General features: G+C 45.2%; 1 protein-coding gene across 2 annotated transcripts in view; it reads right to left on the bottom strand.

The window, feature by feature from the left end:
• Positions 1–19791, bottom strand: part of SMYD1 (SET and MYND domain containing 1) — a 44310-nt gene that overhangs the window by 1570 nt on the left and 22949 nt on the right. Inside the window, exons 3-9 of one of the 2 annotated variants that reach the window (XM_012472974.3) lie at positions 18599–18812; positions 15494–15624; positions 13031–13069; positions 9827–10016; positions 6073–6165; positions 2232–2395; positions 731–899 (exon numbers count right to left, since the gene is read on the bottom strand). In XM_012472974.3, the coding sequence (XP_012328397.1) occupies positions 731–899; positions 2232–2395; positions 6073–6165; positions 9827–10016; positions 13031–13069; positions 15494–15624; positions 18599–18812 (1000 nt within the window). The remainder of the gene's footprint in view (positions 1–730; positions 900–2231; positions 2396–6072; positions 6166–9826; positions 10017–13030; positions 13070–15493; positions 15625–18598; positions 18813–19791) is intronic. The other variant, XM_012472975.3, reaches the window with a different exon arrangement.

Below are 19791 nucleotides of genomic sequence, written 5' to 3'. Positions count from 1 at the left end.
ATGTGTGCACACACATACACACCGTTGTCTACACTTCCTCAGACCAGGCTTGAGTGTTACGATTCAACAGACTCGGGCTTCAAGTCTCAGCTTTGCCATTAACTCATTATGTGACTATGGACAGATTACCCTCCTTCCCTGGGCCTCAATTTCCTCATGTGTGAAGCAAGGTGATATGGTTTGGATATTTGTCCCTTCCAAATCTCACACTGAAAGGTGATCCCCAGTGTTGGAGGTGGCCTGGTGGACATGCTCGAGTCATGGGAGAAAATCCCTCATGAATGGCTTAGTGCAATCCACTTGGTAGGAGTGAGTTATCGCCCTGAGTTTAGTCCAGATCTTCCTGTTTAAAATGGCCTGGCACCTCTGCCGTTCTCTTGCTCCCTCTCTCATCATATGACACACTGGCCCCCTTTGCCTCCTGCCATCATTAGAAGTTTCCTGGGGCCCTCACCAGAAGCAGATGCCAGCACCACACTTCCTATACAGTCTGCAGAACCATGAGCCAAAATAAGCCTCTTTTCTTTATAAATTACCCAGTCTCATATATTCCTTTATGGCAACACAAGCGGTCTAATGCACAAGGTAGTGGGCTAAAGCCTTTCTGAGTTCCCTTCTGTCTAGCTGGCAATATGCAGACTTTTCTAAAGCAGACTCCACCTGAACTCACACTGTCATCCTCAGAAAGGTCAGACCAGGGAGGGAACACCAGCCCCAAGATACTACTTGCCTCTAAGTCCTTGGTGATGGGGTGGGAGGGTCCATGTGTCACCAGGAGAATGGCATAGGCTTTGCAGATCATCCCGTGCCCCACCTCAATGTTACCAGCGTGCCAGTTGGTCAGCCCTGCCCGCATCACGGCCATGCCCAGTTGGGCATTGTTGGGGTGGTAGAGCTTCCTGCAGGAGCATAGCAAATAATCACACATCATACCAATCATCCTTATATCTGCACTTAATTTGATAATGTATAAAGTACCCTCATCAGTTAAGCCCATCTGCTCCTCCCCTCAGCACTGCGGGGCTTCTGTAGCCCTCCATGGAGGAACTGAGGCACAGAGACGTGGAATGAGTTGCCAAACCTCCTACACAGTGAGGCTGTGACAGCTGAAACTCTAGCCTGAGCTGCCCAGCCAAGTCTTTCTGGGGAAAAGGGGCCAGGATTGTACTATCTGAGCTTGAGCAAAGGAAATTCACAGCTCTCAGGAGCACCTCAGACCTCTCCCTGGAAAGTGGTAGGAAGGTCAAGGGAGAAAAAATAATTTAAATGTCCTTTTTGAGACAGCATTGGTATTTTCACCTGCTTGGCATGCTTTTCCAGGGCTTCCTTAGCATGTTGTACAGTTTACATTTTGTTTATGACTAACATCCTCTCAAAGAAATGAACTTGTGTCAACTTATTTCGCCAGAAACACAAATTTGCACAAAAACATGGACACAAAAAGCAAGAGAGGGTATTGGCAAATGGAAGGCAAGGGAATTGAATTTTACAATTTTTTTGCAAAGATGATTGATGGCTCTTTTTTTTTTTTTTTTTTCTGAGACAGAGTCTTGCTCTGTCGCCAGGTGCCAGGCTGGAGTGCAGTGGCGCAATCTCGGCTCACTGAAACCTCTGCCTCCCGGGTTCAAGCAATTCTCCTGCCTCAGCCTCCCGAGTAGCTAGGACTATAGGCATTCGCCACCAAGCCCAGCTAATTTTTGTATTTTTTAGTAGAGACGGGGTTCACCATGTTGGCCAGGATGGTCTCGATCTCTTGACCTCATGATCCGCCCACCTTGGCCTCCCAAAGGGCTGGGATTAAAGGCGTGAGTCACCACAGCAGGCCCCAGTTGATAGCTCTTTTAAAAATAAACAAATAAAAGAAAGCTCCTGGAATTGTCTGTGTTGGTTACAGGGTGGTGGGGGCGGGGGTCCAATCACTTAAAATCAAGCTGGAGTTAGCCTGAAGGAAATCAAAAGCAGAACATGCCACCCAGTGATAAATGAGCTGGAGAATTTGGGAAAGACCAAGGATGGCAAATAGATTTCATCTCAACTACGAACTCTGATTATTTGGTCATTACCACTGGAGCACCATGATAAAAAGGCTCAGTCAAAAAGAGAACCATGATGGATTACTGATGCTTGCCGTGGGTACAGGAGGGAGGCAGCAGTAAATGTGCCATCTATTTGCCATCCCTGGAATAGACACATTTCCAGGAGACTGTCTGAGACCCAGGATTGTCACCTACATATAGCCATCCACCATCCTCCTGGCATAGTCCGAGGCCTCCTCGAAGGCCTGGAGGTAGGAAAGGACCTCCGAAACAATGCTCAGCATCCGCAGCATGTAGATGTTGGTGTCAGCAAACACTGGCTCCTGCTTCTGCAGGCATTCCCGGCATAATTTCACAACCTAGAGTGAGACAGAGGCTCTGCCCATTACCATTGCACCAGACAACAGACTTACTTCACATACGCAACCATCCTGATGATACCAGACACTCATTCTTTTTTAAATTGGGGTAATTGCTGACAGAGGTGGGAAAGCACAGGTTTGTGGTGTGACTTGCAAAGTGGTTCTATTGGCTAAGGTATAAGGATGGGAGGGGTAATGGTGTGAGATATGGCAGACAAAGCACAGTGAGGAATTTCCAAAATCAGTAGGTAGCAGGAAGCTATGAAAGCTCAACATACACACACACACACATAAACACACAAACACATAAATATGTACAGTCAGATCTGTGTATGCACAAGTTCCACACCCATGGATTCAACCCACTGCAGATCAAATATATATATATTTTTGATCTATATCTAAAATAATATATATATATATGTGTGTGTGTGTGTGTGTATGTATGTATTTTTAGACAAGAGTCTCACTCCATTGCCCAGGCTGGAGTGCAGTGGCTTGACCTTGGCTCACTGCAACCTCCACCTCCCGGGTTCAAGCAATTCTCCTGCCTCAGCCTCCTGAGTAGCTGGGATTACAAGTGCACATCACCACGCCCAACTAATTTTTGTATTTTTAGTAGAAATGGGTTTTCACCATGTTGCCCAGGCTGGTCTTGAACTCCTGAGCTCAGGCAATTCACCCACCTCAGCCTCCCAAAGTGCTAGGATTACAGGCATGAGCCTCCATACCTGGCCAAAAATATTTTAAAAGAAAGAACAGGCCGGGTGCGGTGGCTCAAGCCTATAATCCCAGCACTTTGGGAGGCCGAGGCGGGTGGATCACGAGGTCAAGAGGTCAAGACCATCCTGGTCAACATGGTGAAACCCCGTCTATACTAAACATACAAAAAAATTAGCCGAGCATGGTGGCACGTGCCTGTAATCCCAGCTACTCAAGAGGCTGAGGCAGGAGAATTGCCTGAACCCAGGAGGCGGAGGTTGCGGTGAGCTGAGATTGCGCCATTGCACTCCAGCCTGGGTAACGAGCAAAACTCCATCTCCAAGAAAAAAAAAACAAAAACAAAGAACAATACAATAACAACAAAAATATACAAACAAATCAATAGAGTGTAACAGTTATTTACATAGCATTTACATTGTATTAGGTATTATAAGTAATCTAGAGATGATTTAAAGTATATGGAAGGCTATGCATATGTTGTATGCAAAAATACACTGTTTTATACAAGGGATTTGAGCATTTGCAGATTTTAGTATCTGTGGTGGTCCTAGGACCAATTTTCTACAGATACCAAGAGAAATACATGTGTCTGTGTATATATGTGTATATATACATACATATATATGTATATACACACACACATATCTTTTAAAAGAACAGCCTGGTGTTTGTGTGTATATACATACACGCATATATGTATGTGTGTATGTATATACACACAAACGTGCATGCATACATATACACACATACATGCATGCGTACATATACACATATACAAATATATTTACATATTTTATAATAGCACATTGAGATGAGTACTACCAATAATCCCGTTTTACCAGATGAGAAAACTGAAGCACAGAGACGGTAAGTACTTTGCCACAGTCACACAGATGGTGAGCAACAGATCAAGCACTGCAACCAAGCCGTTGAGCTCCATCTTCACCACCATTCCTGTGATTCTCCACTCATTGTGCTTTGGAATCATCTGAAAGCTTTTCTAAAACACTGATGTTCAAGTCCTACCCCAGACCAATCGAAACCAAATATCTGAGAGAAAAACGCTGGATGTGTCGTTTGTATAAGCTGCTGGGTGGTCCTTAAGCTCAGTGAGTTTGAATAATTATGTCCTACTGGAAGTGTACAAGATGGACATGCAGAGAAGGAGGCTCCAGGAAGCTGGGAAATGTCCCTGGAAGCATGCAGCCTTGGCCCTAGTGAGGAAAAGATGGGCCTGACCTCAGTCGTCCTGGACTCAGCCTTTTCCAACTGACTCTTGTGTAGACAGAGGCTTAGGCCCTACCCTAGAAAGTCCAGTGGTCTCTAGATTTAGGTGTTCATTGTTCTCCTCTCCTTTCTTTGCTCAAGGGAGAGGGAGAAATGTCATACAATTCCTTCCATTTAAAGTCAGTGAGAACTAATTTTGCTCTGAGACTTTCCCAGAGTTCATGAGGCAACCTGAGGTGGTGAGGGCATAGCAGGGAGTGAAAAAATCATGGCTGGCAATCAATTCATCCTGAAAACAATCCTCTTAAACCCATGGGCGCAGTGTCCAGCACCACACCTAGCCCTGCCAAGTCTGAATGGAGAAGGAGAAGAAATGAAGAGAAGCAGGGGAATGGAGGCAGTGGGGCCCTCCTGTTCACTCCAGCTCCCACCTTGTGCCTCTGACATAGATTTTCCATGTTGTACAATAACACTTTGTTCGTATGACTGTCTCCCCACCTGACAGAACTCCTTCCAGGCAAGGGGAGTGTCTTGTGTTGGCCAGTTTAGTAAGGACTTAGAACTGTGCAATAAATGGGTTAGTAAAGAAGGAGGGGCCAGGCACAGTGGCTCACGCCTGTAATCCCAGCACTTTGGGAAGCTGAGGTGAGCGGATCACAAGGTCAGGAGTTTGAGACAGCCTGGCCAATATAGTGAAACCCCTCTCTACTAAAAATACAAAAATTAGCCGGACATGGTGGCACGTGCCTGTAGTCCCACCTACTCGGGAGGCTGAGGCGGGAGAATGGCTTGAACCCAGGAGGCGGAGGTTGTGATGAGCCAAGATCGCACCATTGCACTCCATCCTGGACAACAGAGCGAGACTCTGCCTCAAACAAAAAAAAAAAAAAAAAGAGGGAGAAAGAAGGGAAATAGAAATAGAAATGAATAGAAATTAATCTCCCGCATCCGCATGCCCTAGTGGCATTAAGCATTCAAGTTGCTTAACAAGCTTGGGGAGCAAAAACACTAATTCATGGTCCCTGTTTTCTGTTGCAGATTCAATGAGTCACATCCTAGAGAGTGAGAATGGAAATCAGTATTTCCAACAAGCCACCCAGATTGATTCAATGTAAATGCCCTGTAGCCCAGTGTTTGGCAGTGGGTCTCAGCTTTGGTTACACATTGAAATCACCCGAAAGCTTTAAAAATCTTGATATCAGGGTCCCGTGGCCAGAGATTCTGGTGAAATTGCCCTGAGTCGGGGCCTGAGCATCAGAATTTTTCAGAGGTGATTCTAGTGTAGAGCCAGCTGAGAATCCCTGGTACTTCAAGAGCCAAGGCTGAATGCACAGTTGGGAGAGACTGAAAACTGTAGCCAGCACACGCATTCAATTATGGGAAAGCAAGCAACTCACTCCCAGTATGTCCACTGCCATCTGCATTCCCCCATCTCTGATACCAGGTTTAGATATCACAGATCCCCCAGGGACAAGTGTCTGGTTGCATTTGCTCCCCTCAGACCCAATCTCAGTGGGTTAAACAGTCACTAAGAACACACCCTTAGGAGATGCTAAAGGTTCAGGGATAAGAAGAGACTGGTCTCGACCAAGGAGCGTCTTCTAGAAAAACAAACTTAGTAGCCACCCTCCCCTGAGCCCATTCTCACCCCATTTCCCTCCCTTACTAGAGAACGTTTCCACCCTCCTCTCTACCCCCATCCTCTATAACAAGTGAATTCTTACCTCATGATACAAACCCTCGGAACGAGCCTTGTCTATCTTTTCCAATGTATCCTTGGAGAACTGTATCATCTCCTTTACCACTTCCTGAGAGGGCTGGGAAAGGGAGACACGTTGAGCTAGAGATGGTTTCTTGAGGCAGGCCACTCTACCTTTGAATAGTGGCCATCTTTAACATTCAATGTTGTGCAAGGTTAATGCCTTCCTCATTCTAAATGCCTCATTCCTGTAAATGCTACCCAAGATCTTGAAGCTATTCCTGTTCCCTCATCACATTTCTGACTCATGTTTTCTATTAAGCCAAGTCCCAGAGCCTTGCTGTCAGCCCATCACCCCAGCCTGTGCTCATTCCTGGGCCTTTGAACTCCAGGGCAGAACCTGACATCGATCCCTATTGTGTTTTCTCTGGCATTTTGGATTCTATCACCCAAATATTTGCTGTTCTCCCTCTTTGTTTCAAGTCAACCACATATTCCACAGGCACGCCCTTGCATTTTTGTTTTCATCCAAGTCGTTGATGTAAATACCAGCCAGCACAGGGCTAAAGACAGAGGCCAAGGACTTGACCCAAAAATCATACCCCAGTTTGTCTTGGAGTTCATTAAAGAGGGTCCTTGTGACAATAATTATTCAAACCCTTCCAAATGTCTTAGCATCCAGCCCGTATTTCCTGGTCTTGGCCAAAAGGATGTCAGGAGAATATCTCAGCTGTTTCTGTGAAATCTAGACTCATTAGGGTTACTGCATTTGCCTAAGGGCCTAGTGATCTTACAAAAAAAAAAAAAAGAAAGAAAAGAAAAACAACAATAACAACAACAAAAGCTTTTAGGTTTTGATATTTGAGGCAAGGAAGTGTCATAATTAAGAAGCCAGTTCCCACAAGGACATAATAATTTTGAAGAAAAAGAGCCAAATTTCTCAAAGTCCAAGAAGTTTACATGCTATGATAATTCCTATAGGAAGGACTTTTCTGAATTTTTTTTTTTTTTTGGCTTAAGCAAATCTTATATAACTTTTTTCCAAAATGAAAATAACTTTATTATTTATTTTGACTACAAAATTGACATATGCAAGTTGTGCAAATGAAAACAATATTAAAAACTATGGTGAAAAAAGTAAATCCCAAGAACCTACCTAAAGACTACAGTTAGTACCCAGGGAACATTTTCCTACGCATGCATGCAGAAATAATATCTAAAATATTTACTGACTGATATAGGGAAAGCACTGACCAATCAAAACAAAGACACTGACCATCAACAGTGGGTATGTCAGCTGAGCACGGTGGCTCACACCTGTAATCTCAGCACTTTGGGAGGCCGAGGAGGGCGGATCACCTGAGGTTGGGAGTTCAAGACCAACCTGACCAACATGGAGAAACCCCGTCTCTCCAAAAAAAAAAAAAATTAGCTGAGCATGGTGGTGCATGCCTGTAATCTCAGCTACTTGGGAGGCTGAGGAAGAAGAATCACTTGAACCTGGGAGGTAGAGGTTGCAGTGAGCCAAGATCATGCCATTGCACTCCAGCCTGGACAACAAGAGCAAAACTCCATCTCAAAAAAAAAAAAAGTTTTTATTTCTACATAGGTTTACATATGTATATATTAAGGAGCTAGGAAAGATTTTGATGGCAATTGAAGGTTTGGGCTGGTGTACTGATGGAGTCTTATCAGGCTAGGATATAGCATTATAGGGAAAAGAAAATGACTGTGATGACCTTGTAGATAGTCCAGCTTAAGGAAATGGTTAACAAGTTAGTCCAACTCCCCACTTTACAGATGAGGAAACTGAGGCCCAGAAGGAAGAGACTTGGCCAAGCTCAGATGTTTAGAGTCATAGCCAGTACTAGTGCACAGGCCTCATAATTTTTCTTCCAGTATTCTCCCTACTACATTATAATGACCTTTTTTTAATGCCTGAAAATGCATTTGCATTTAAAAATATACACTCAATTTTTTTCTGCTCAGTTAGTATAGGTGAGTTATTTTGAGTTATTTTCATAGAGAAACCCAATTTGATATAAAATGTAATAGAAAGCTTTTGCTTTGAATTCAGGTAGATTCCAGCAGAAATCATCAATCTTTTATATCAAGAGAAATGCCAGCTCTGCAATTCATACTGAAGACATGTGTGTATCATCACTAGCTGGTAACAGCATATCTAAAGTGAAGGGATGGGAACTAAAGGCCACATGTGGCCTACTGAACTATTGAAACTGCCAGGTAAACATCAAAAAAACTAAAGAAATGACCACATGGTTGTTTTATTTTGGAACAAGAAAAGAAGGTCTGGCCTCTTAATTAAAAAAAAAATTAAGTAGTGTGGAAGCAAGTTATGAAACAAATACTCAGGGCTAGTCTCCAGGAGGGAAGGCTGGCTGGTTCACAGGTAAGCCATGTTATCTGCAGGTTCTGAAAAGTCAGGGTGAGGGTGGGTGCAGTAACAAATTCTTCTGTAGCACTCATGACGCGGTGCTCAGTGCCTCTCACGTACATCCAATATACATCTCCTAGAATACAGAACCTTTGATTCTCTGAAAAGGAGGTTGTTCCCATAGAAAACATTAATCCCTGGGCCCCAACTGCTTTGTCTCTGCCTGGGAGGGGTGACTCTCAATCTCTTTACCCCAGACATCACTGGTCACACAGCTCCCTCCTCCTGCTTCTGTCTGTATGGACAGAGTATGCTTGCAGGCACATGAGTATGCGTGCGTATGTATGTGTGTGTGTATGTGTCTTTTAACATTCATAAATGGTAGCATACACAAAGTTAGGGGTTAAATTGCATCCTCCCAAAATTCATATGTTGAAGCCTAGTCCCAGAAGTTACCTCAGAATGAGATATTACTTGCAAATAGGGTGACTGCAGATGTAATTAGTTAAGGTGAGATCATACTGAAGTAGAGTATGGACTTCTAACCCAATATGACTGGCACCCTTATAAAAGAGAATGCCATGGGAGACGCCCCCATGCCTTTACTGATCTCCCTCATCCTCCCCTTGAGCACAGCTTCACTGGAGGAAACGGACAAGAGGAGTCAGCGCTTTCTTTGGTTTTAGCTTCTTGCTTATACTATTGCAATCAGTGATTAAATACTTCACTCTCATTTCTGCTTTGTTGCTTTAACTGGCTACTCTGACACCTGGTTGTTCAGCTCTTTCTCCCAGCTCAGCTGAGTTCCTGACCTCCCCTCATCAAGCCTTCCTCTGCTGCTCAATAGACTCACCATCAACTGGCAACAGCTACCCAGGAGTTCAGGATGCTGACCAGTCTAAACATAGCCCTGTCTCCACATTGCCCATCCCCATGGGACTAGGAATTTTTTTTTTGATAGCCAGAGAACAAATCTCTTTGCCTATCTGATCTCAACATCTTAAATTATCAGCATCACTCAACTCAGAAAGGAGCAAGAGGAGAAACCAGAATTTGCTGTATCTACTCTGCATGCCACTCCTTTCACACACATCATCTTCTTTAATCCTTACAACAACCCCTTGCATTGGGGCCATCATTCTTATTTTACAGTTGAGAAAACTGGGCGACTTTCCCAAATTCAAACACCTATAAGTGGCAGCGCCAGGACCTAGCTGGGACCTACCCATATAGTGCTCTGCTCTCATCCTCTGCCACCTCCCCAGGTTGACAGCTGCTCCCTAGGAAGCTCGTGGGCAGGGCACACTGATTAGCTGTAAAACCACCTGTGACTGTCTCCTGGAGAAGATGAACACAAACACCCCAGCAGCAGGGCTGCATGTACCTTGGGGTTGTCTTTCACCCCCAGGAAGAGGTCATCTTTCAGTTTTTTCTGACAGTGTTCACACGTGCAGTCAAAGTAATACTGCTTCTTCAGCTGCTTCTTGCGTTCTTCACTGATGTTGAGAAAGTCGATGTAGGACACAGTCAGCTCCTCTCCTTCCGAGATCTTGCCCAGGGCCCGGAGCTCAATTCTGGAGCAGAGTGAAAGGAAAAGGTGAATTGAATCCAGGCCTACCAAAATGGGATCTGTGCTCTCCAAGGCTTCATGGAGTTGGGTCTCAAAGACAATGACTTTCACTAGCACTCAGAAAACTCCCATTGCCCCCATAAAAGAAGAAATGTGACCTAAAGGATGGTTTTCTGTATAATTCTACTCTATTCCTTAAAACAGTCCAATCCACTCTATTCAGTTAACTGCTCTGGAATCAGCTCAGATAGATTCCTACCAGAGAGCTGGGCTCAGTCACAAAACCGGGCAGAATGTCTTTACCTGTAAGTCTCCCTTTACGTTTAGCTACTAATTATCTGTAACAAAGAAAGGGAGAAATAATAAGGCAAAAACTCCAAACAAGAGAAACCTGAAAATCTTTTCTGGTTAGTTTGGGGACTGCTCTCTCAGAAACATACACATTCGGTTACGCATAACCTTGGCTCATTCTGTGTCTAACTTGAAGTTACCTCTTAACCTTCAGTCCAGTGGTTTAGGCCAGATTACATAAGGAGACTTAGCCCATGGGAGATCGTTGAAGGCAAATAAACAAAGGTTGGCTGTGTTAGCTCACTGCATTGTTCACTTTTGTGTTTATTGGGACGTGTGGCTTATTGGTTGAAGGTGGGTAGCAAGAGCAGATGGCATTTCAGTTCCCTTCTAGCCTAGATCTGACCCTCAATTACTTACAGCACTACCCATCTGACCTAATGTGATAGATATTGAAGATTTTGAAGGTAAAAACCCACTGCAGAACTGACATCCAGCTGAGCCAAACAGGTGGAGGTCAGTCTGTGGACCTCTCAGCCATGCATCCTCCATCATAAGGCCAGACGGCTACAGAAAAAAAGTGGTGGGCCCTGCAAGCTGGGTCCTAAACCATGCTCCTGTATCTCCCCAGAATCCTGGGGCTCCCCTGCCTGATGGGAAGCCATCATCCAGACAGCAAGTGGCAAGATGCAGAGGGCTGAGGAGAGTGTCTGCACAGAGATCCGTGGTCATTTCTTTTACCTCCCAGAAAGGCTCAGTTAGACACCATCCAAAAGCAAGGGCAAGACTCCAGCACCCAAGGAGAGTCCCAGTCAAAGACAGCCCCTTCCTTGTACTCTGAGATGACAATCAAGGGAGCAACTGCTCAATGGTAGTGACATGCATGTTCAGGCATCTGAGGTGACCACTTAAAGATAAAAATCCTTCTCCCAAAGCAAGATACACTGATATGCCTATTAATGTGATAATATGTATAAAAATAACTCCTGAAGTGCCTGGTCACCATTTGTCCCTCCTTTCCTTTGTTCCTTACCCCAATTTTCGGCAGCAGCGGTTACTGAAGTGATGAAAAGCCAGTAGGAGAGGAAGGCCAGGTGATTCTGCTCACAGTTCTGCTTAGAATCCTAATATGTCTGAGCTTCAGGGGACACTCATTCCACAAATGAGGATAGTGACACAAGAAGGATAGGTCCCACAACACTTTGCGGACAGAGCCAGGATTAGAACTTCACACCCTCATCATAGTAGCCTTGCCTGGTTGTTTTCAGGCTACCTCTTGGGTCTTCAGTGCATGGGAATTAAGATGCATCAAAGCTCTTGCTTTTTAGGACTCTGCTAATGTTCTTAATAATTCTATGTGAGCAACTCCTGGGCCAGGATAGAGTGTGGATCTCTGGTGTTTAACCCTGGTGGGTAAGTAACCAATTCCTCCCCCATGAGTCCCTTTTACAGAGGCAGCTCACCATAGTGACATATTCTAATTCAACAGTGAATCAGTGGCCAATTGGGCTGGAATTTCCAGTAATTTTTCTTCCCAACATGATTGTGCCAATTTTTGCACTGTCTCAGGGTGTCTCAGATTATTTCAATGGTATTAGACAGTTTTCAAAACCAAATTAAATTAATGTCACTTAAATATGAAAAAATGCATATATGTATGCCTCAAACCGTACTTGAAACTGGAGATTGGAAGAGGGGAATGGTGACCAGCCTGAAATAAGCACTGCAGGAGGCAGGAGATGAGGGTTTTAGCCCTGGCTCTCCCTCCAACCAGCTTCCTTGGACAAGCTTCATCCCCACCCTGGACCGCAGACCCCTTCTACCTCCAACAATTTGCAATTCTGTAGTTCAGCTAATTGAGCCACAAGTAGGCAGTCTATTTAATTATTTCTCATGGAGGTTAGAGACAGAGCCCAGCGCTACAGAAACTTAGAACTAGGAAGGTCCCTAGAGCACTCTCCTCTTGACCTTTCTCTTCAGATGTGGAACCCAAGCCCAAGAGATGACGTGAATCATCCAAAGTCACGTGCAGTGCACATCAACACAGACTCAAGTGCACCGGCCACTTCTACCCCAGCATTCCCAAAGCCCAAACTCCCACACAGCATTTTGTTCTTAATCCAAAGACCATTTCAAGAGCTGGTAACCCCACCCTGAGAAAAAGACCTATCTGGGGCCATTTGGTTGTCATTAAGAAATGACAGAAGTAAAATTTAACCTAAACTGCTAATTCATAATTGGTCAGAAGCAGTAAGCAGAATACTATGAATAAACATTTATTTAAAATATCAGTTATAGATGCCATTTTTGGAGCCCAGTCTGGGTGAGAAGTTGGAGCTTATAAACAGACAGTCCTTTAGTAAGTCAGTCACAGTCCCCATTTCATAGTAAAGAGGGTTTAGGGAGACAAGACAGGCTTTTGCTAAGACAACGTGGACTACAAGGGTTCATGCTTCAAGGCTGGAAGAGCAGAGGAAGTAAGGAGTGAAAGGGAGGAAGAAAGGAGGAAAAATAAAGCAAAGCAAGGCAGGTGTTATGTAGGTAAGAAAAATGATTAATTTAAATGCATTAAAAGTACACCATTCAGCAAAGACGAGACACTGGGATGCAGAAGGACATTATGGACAGATGGCAGCCAAGGAGTCTCAGGAATGGGTGGTCCCAGCAAACCAGGCACGTGAGGGAGATGGGTCAGAGGAGCAGGGATGCTTGAAAGGACTGACCCACCTCATCTGGGTATGAAACATGGATTTCACTGCCTCATGACTGAAAGACAAAACAGACACCCATATGGAAATCATTATCATTGGCTGATTAGGTGTGATCCAGTGCAAGGGTGCCTAGCATTCTGGGTCATACTATCAAAGCTTTGGCCATCACAACAACCTTTATTCCAGACCCTTCTAGCTGGACTCACTGGACAAGACATAGCCTGGTATAGTGTAAAGTGAGCTGAATTTGGAACAAGAGGTTCTGGGTTCAAAGGTAGTCAGCCCTGACCTGAACAAGTTCCTTCTCTTCCCTGTGTTTCAGTGTTCCCACCTATAATGAGACTGTCATGAGACAATGCACTTAAAAACAGAGTGCTGAAAAAACATACACAATGTTGTTATTACCATTCTATTAAGCATCCCAGATGAATAAATGTTGTCTCTTTGGATGTCTGTTTTGGGAAGAGTTTGAACTGCACATGGAGGCTGGTTAGGTCACATAGATAGTATGCAAAAATTGTTGGGGTTCAAATTAAGCCCTTAACCCCATGTCTAGGGTTCTTTCCACTATGGCAGGCAGCTAGACAGGAAATGCAAAGTCACCTTCTCTTGCACAAAAGCCAAGAAGCCTGGATAATATATGGCTGCTAGAAATTAGTAGATGCAAGGAAGCCAGAGCAGACATAGAAGAAAGAGTTGCTAGGTTCCTGTGGTTGTTACACCCAATGACAAGAGGAGCCTTGGGTCACCACCACTTAGAAAAGGGCCATCTAGAAAGCCCAGGCCCATATGTGGCTGAATTTGATCCTCCCTGCCAACCAGGTCAAGTTCAGTCAACAGCCCCTCTAGGGAGGATTCCATGCAGTCCAGGCCAATGACCCCAAAAGGCTTCAGAAAAGAAATACAAATGCTGAGAAAAGATTATCATCTGAGTCCAAAATAAACTTTCCCATCTTGAGTGACTTTCTCAGTTGCTTGAGAGCCTGGTTTCAGAAATAGGAAGAAAAAGGGAAATCAGAGTACTTGGCATATTGAAGCTTAGCCCCGGTTCTCAGCTGAGAACCAGACACCATTATCTGGCTTCTAGGAAGTTTTTTGGGGGAACTCGCTCATTGTTGATGGCTCAAAGTCAGCTTGTATCTGTCATAAGAGCTCATCTCTAAGAGCAAAAGCAATTAATATTGCTCAGGCCTCATTCCTCTGCATCTCCCCAGCCTGAGCCATGGACAAACAGGGGCTCATTCCATCTGCTGATTTTTCTCCATTTGTGCCCCACCCCCAAATCCATCATTGGCCCTTATTTCCCCCCTCATCTGTGCCTTCTCAGAAAAGGGGCTGACCTCTGAGGGTTGCATCACCCAGGTTTCTTTGCACTTTGGCTTCTGGTTGGGGTTTAGCCAATGGTAGGAGAGCAGAAGGTGAAGGAAATGAGGGGTTGGACTATCTAATCCATTGGCTTCCTCTTTGCCAAGCCATGGTGCCAGCTGGCTAGTTTCTCTAGACACAGTTATAAGCCACAGCTGAGCTATTGGGGGGCCCCCTAGCATGGCTCCAGCTCTCTCACCAGCTGCAGAAACAGTGCTTCCTTCACCTGCCCTTCCAAGCCTAGAGGTGGTGATGGTTTCATGTGTTGCTAGTCCCTGCGCACCTCACCATTCCTTGTTAGTTTATTTTTGCTGTTGTTTTGTTTTGTTTTGTTTCAGAGATAACGTCTTGCTTTGTCACCCAGGCTGGAGTGCAGTGGCATGATCATAGTTCACTGCAGCCTCAACCTCCCGAGGTCAAGTGATCCTCCTGCCTCATCCTCATAAGTAGCTGGGACTACAGGCATGCACCACCATGCCTGGCTAATTTATTTTTGTATTTATTTATTTTTTATAGATATGGGGGTATCACTATATTGCCCAGGCTGATCTTGAACTTCTGACCTCAAGTGATCCACCCCCCTCAGCCTCCCAAAGTGCTGGGATTACAAACATGAGCCACCAGGCCCTGCCCCTTGTCATAAGAGCTGTCACAAGAGCTCATCCCTAAGAGCAAAAGCAATTAATATTGCTCAGGCCTCATTCCCCTACAGTATCTTAAACCCCACCTACACTTCCGTAAATTGTCCCTTCATTCAATTCTATTTGGGTAAACCCTTTTGAGTGTGCCTCCTGATTCCTGCTAAGACCTTGACTAAATGACCTCTAGACAGATAATCTGAGGCTTCAAGTTTTAAAATAGTAAAGGTTTATCTAACGCATCCAGGCAGCCCCAAAAAGCATGCACACTCAGAAATGACCCAGGTTGAATTCTTTGATATTCTCCATGATGCTTTTCTCTCATTCACAGTTATTCTGGAATGAGATTTCTATGTGCTACACATTTAAAATCTGCGCTAGTTCAGAATTAGCAGGTTGACTTTGGCTTAAGTGGAGAAAACACCATAGGCCTCCCCATTCTCATCACACATACCCCCAGATAAAAACATACTCACTTGCCATTGTTAAATATGACAGTACAGTTGGGCCAACAGTCATGGTTCACCAGGCCCAGGTTGGGGAAGATGCCCACGCCCACGGCCTGCAGGCCTCTCTGATCACTGAGAGTAAAACCGTTGCAGTTAATCTACCCAGGAAAAAAGATGAAAGAGTCAGTCAATAGACATGGACAGAACACAGTCCTAGTTGTTGAAAGGAGTTTTGAAAAACAGAAGACCCAGTCTTACCCTGGGGATGCTTATGGAGACTGGAAACAGAGCAACTAGTCCCTGTTCTCTGCGTGACTCCAAATGACCCACAAGATTAGTGCCATGGCACAGTCCCATATCTGAAAAAATGCAACCCTACCTTAAAAGTTTTTGTGCTGTATTCTAAAACAGTCAAAGATGGAAATGTTTTCTTTTTTCTGTATCTGGGTCTTACATGACTATTCCTCAGTCTCTGGCTTGGTTTTTCTCTCTGTACTCTGATGTGTGTGTGTGTGTGTGTGTGTGCACGCGTGCATGTGTGTGTGTGTGTGCGCCCATGTATGTGTGTGTGTGCATGTGTGTGTGAGCTTTTCTTTCCCCTGTTTCCTCTGCCTACTCAGTTTAAACGCCTGTAACTGTTCATAAAAGAAAATTGACATCTTTTTTTATTATTTTGTATCTGGTGAATAGTTTTATATTCCCTGCTCACAATTTTTAAATCTGGTGAGTGCCATATTTAACACTTATCTCTGAGATTCAAGACAAATCAAGTTGGTTACTACTGATGCGGGATCCAAGTGATTTTCTTTTCCTTAAAAATAAATTGTTCTTTACAGAAACAGACTCCAAATATCTGCTCTCACAGCATGAAAAATGTATAAGGATAAATATAACCTAGAATACATTAGTAACTGCATGCAAATTTCTACTTCATCTATAAATACATCTAAGAATACATGTTATACATAACAGAAATACAGTATACATTTATGCCCTCACATGGATATTTATCATAGATATGGAGGAATGTCACTCTCTCCATTTATTCTCATCAGACATTTAGCAAGTTCATGATGTTAAGCCTGTGAGTACCACTAACAAGCTGTACTACTTGGGGCAAATCTCTTTCTTCTCTGAACCCTGTTTTTCCCTTCTATAGGTTGAATAAATTGGACTAGATGAACTCCAAGGATCTTTTCAGCTCTAACCTTTGGTAATTACATGATCTGTAGCCCTAGTCCCCAGACCTATTAGGGATGCCCAAGATTTCTCTACACACCAATTCACCCCAAGGCTATAGAACATAATAGTTAAAAGCAAAAACTTAGGCTGGGCGTGGTAGCTCACGCCTGTAATCCCAGCACTTTGGAAGGCCAAGATGAGTGGATCACTTGAGCTCAGGAGTTCAAGATCAGTCTGGGCAACATGGTGAAACTGTCTCTACAAAAAATACAAAAATTAACCAGGCATGGTGGTGTGTGCCTGTGGTCCCAGCTACTCAGGAGGTGGGAGAATCACTTGAGCCAGGGAGGTGGAGGTTGCAATGAGCCATGATAGCACCACTGCACTCCAGCCTGGGTGACATAAGACCCTCATCTCAAAAAAAGGAAAAAAAAAAAAGAAGAAGAAGGTAGAAGCTCTGGCTCCAGACAATATAGACTGCTTCTAGACCATAGTTAGCACAAGCTAACCATGTGGCTTTTGGAGGTCATGTAACCCCTCTGGGCCTAGGTTTTCTGTTCTATAAAATGGAAATGCTGAAAGCATAGACCTTACCTTGTGTTGTAAAGATTGGGTGAAATAATATATGGGAAGTTGTGGTGCTTAATTTTCTATGCCAACATGGCTGGGCAATGGTGCCCAGATATTTAGTCAAACACCATAATGCATGCTTCTGTGAAGGTGTTTTTGGATGAGATTCACATTTAAATTGGTGGAGTTTGAGTAAAGCAGAGTGCCTGCTAGGATGGGGTTGACCTCATCTAATCAGTTGAAGACCTCAATAGAATAAACACTGATCTCCCCTGAGCAAAAAGGAGTTCTGCCAGCAGAATGTCTCTGGACTTAAACTGCAACTCTTCCCTGACCTCCAACCTGCTGGCCTACCTTGCAGATCTTGGACTTACCAAGCCTCCACCAATGTGTGAGCCAAATCCTTAGAATCAATCAATGTCTCTCCCCTCTCACCCCCAACACGGTGAGGACGTGGGAGATGTCAGTGTGATACTTGTCCTCCTCCTCAGCCTGCTCACCTTCACCACATAAAGGGCCTGGCCTGCCAGATGGAAGACATCCATCCCCACAGCCAGGAACTGAGTCTCCTCATCCACACGGCTCTCGCCCCCACCTCCAGGACTCTTATGGCCTCACCTGGCTTTGTTGCTCCCACCCCAAAGCCCTGACTCCCCTGTCTAGCTCACACCCCCCACTGCTCCAGGCTCCCCATCAGTCCTGCCTGGCAGACTTGCAAAAAGGTTTCCAAAGTAACTGGTGGGCAGGGAGGGATAGTGATTGGGGATCTTTATTTTCAATGTGGAGAGGAAAAAATGTAAAAAGTACAGACAAGTAAGAAGATAAATTACCATCCAAATCTACCATCCAGAGATGGATAAATAAGTAACATTTGTATGTGGGATGCCAATTCAGATAGAGCAGGAATGACCTCGTAGTAAACAAGGCCAGAAGACAGAGTCCAGGATGAGGGCTCTTCATTTCAAGCTCCTGTCCTCCTTCAGTCCTCTTGGCCTCCCCTCCCAACTCTGGCCTGGCAGCTTCTGGAAACTTCTTAGTTGGAAGATCCCAGCTGTCACCACGGCCCCTCCTTTATAGGGAATCATAATCTAGAATCTCTAGATTGTATTAGTTGTGTTGTTTAGAGGCCTGTCCCTGGGCTCAGAAATGGAAGGGGCAGGAGGTGTTTCTGCTACATGTGGTAAATAGAAGGCAGTTTCTCCAGAGCCTCTGGCTGCCTGGGCTAGATGAGGCCATTATGGAAATAGAAACCAGGGTGCAGGGCAGACAGGGCTTCTGTCTAGTAGTTCACTTCTGAGAAGCCCCACCCTCCCCAAGGGGGAGGAGGCAAGGAAAGAGGAGAGAGACAGGGAGGGTGGAGGAGGGACGCGGAGGGCCTACCACTCCGAAGATGTGGGAGATGTACTGCATGCTGAACTGCTGGCTCTGGGGCGGCCAGTACTGCAAGAACGTGTCCACGTCCACCCGCAGCTCCTTCTGCTCCTCCTCCCCAAAGTGCTCCACGTGGTTCTGCAAGTCGTCCACGGAGACCAGGCAGCCCTCCGTCAGCCCGGTGCCCTCTCTCTCCACCCGCCACATGATGCGCGCCGCCAGCCTGTGGGAAGGGCAGCATCAGGGGGCCACTACAGCCACGTTCGTTCATTCAACACACATTTACTGGGTGTCTCATGCATGCCAGGCACAATGCTTGGGCCCAAGATACAGTTTTAAACTAGGATGGAATTTGTTCTATCATGGCGCTTCATATAGTGGGGGACAGGTAACTAAACAAGAACATTTTCCATAGAAAGTGCTGGGCAGAAAAAATAATACAGGGTGGCATGATAGACAGTCGCCGGGGTGGGGAGGCTAAGGTCACCCAGGGAAGTGTCACAGAGGAGGCACATTTGAGCTGAAATTGGAAGGGGCGGAGGAACTGGCTCTGTGACACTGGAGAAAGAGCGCTTCAGGAGAGGGCAGTGAGTACAAAGGCCCTGAAGAAGGAAGGAGCTTGGCATGATGGAGAAACAGCAAGAAGGCAGAGGTGGCTGGAGCACAGGGAGCAAGAAATGGAGACCAGATGAAGGTAGAGGTGTGGGCAGGATACAAGTCCAAGGGGTTCTGGGGACAGAGAGGTGCGGCAGCCTGGGTCTCTCTTAACAGTGTGGCCTACAGCAATGAGCCCTGAATCAGGAGTCTAATAACCTGTTTCCACTTCTTACTGTGTGAGCCTGGGCAAGTCACCTGACCTCTCTGAACCTATCTGGTGGCCAGTAAAATAGGGAAAATATTCCCTGCTATGCTAACCTCCAGAGGTATTCAGAAGACAAAGTGAGGTAATAGGTATCTGCACTATGTGTAAACATATTGGTATTCTTGATGACTGGGTAGTGAGAAAGTGGAGAAGGCAATCTAGTTGGAGAAACAGTGAGCAAAGGCCTTGGCAGCCGCGGGCATGCCATGTGCAGGAAGCAGGGAGGGGCCTGGCCTGCCTGGAGAGGGGCTCTGGGGGAAGTGAGGGAGGCCAGGTGGGACAGGAGGAGACTTGTAGAGACACAGGGACTTGAGTATGAGACAGAGGGGTGTACTTCATC

The sequence above is a fragment of the Aotus nancymaae genome, unplaced genomic scaffold, assembly GCF_030222135.1.
Source record: "Aotus nancymaae isolate 86718 unplaced genomic scaffold, 86718_ANA_hifiasm-v0.15.2.pri h1tg000017l, whole genome shotgun sequence".
Classification (NCBI taxonomy): domain Eukaryota; kingdom Metazoa; phylum Chordata; class Mammalia; order Primates; family Aotidae; genus Aotus; species Aotus nancymaae.
This window is presented reverse-complemented; position numbering and strand designations above follow the sequence as displayed.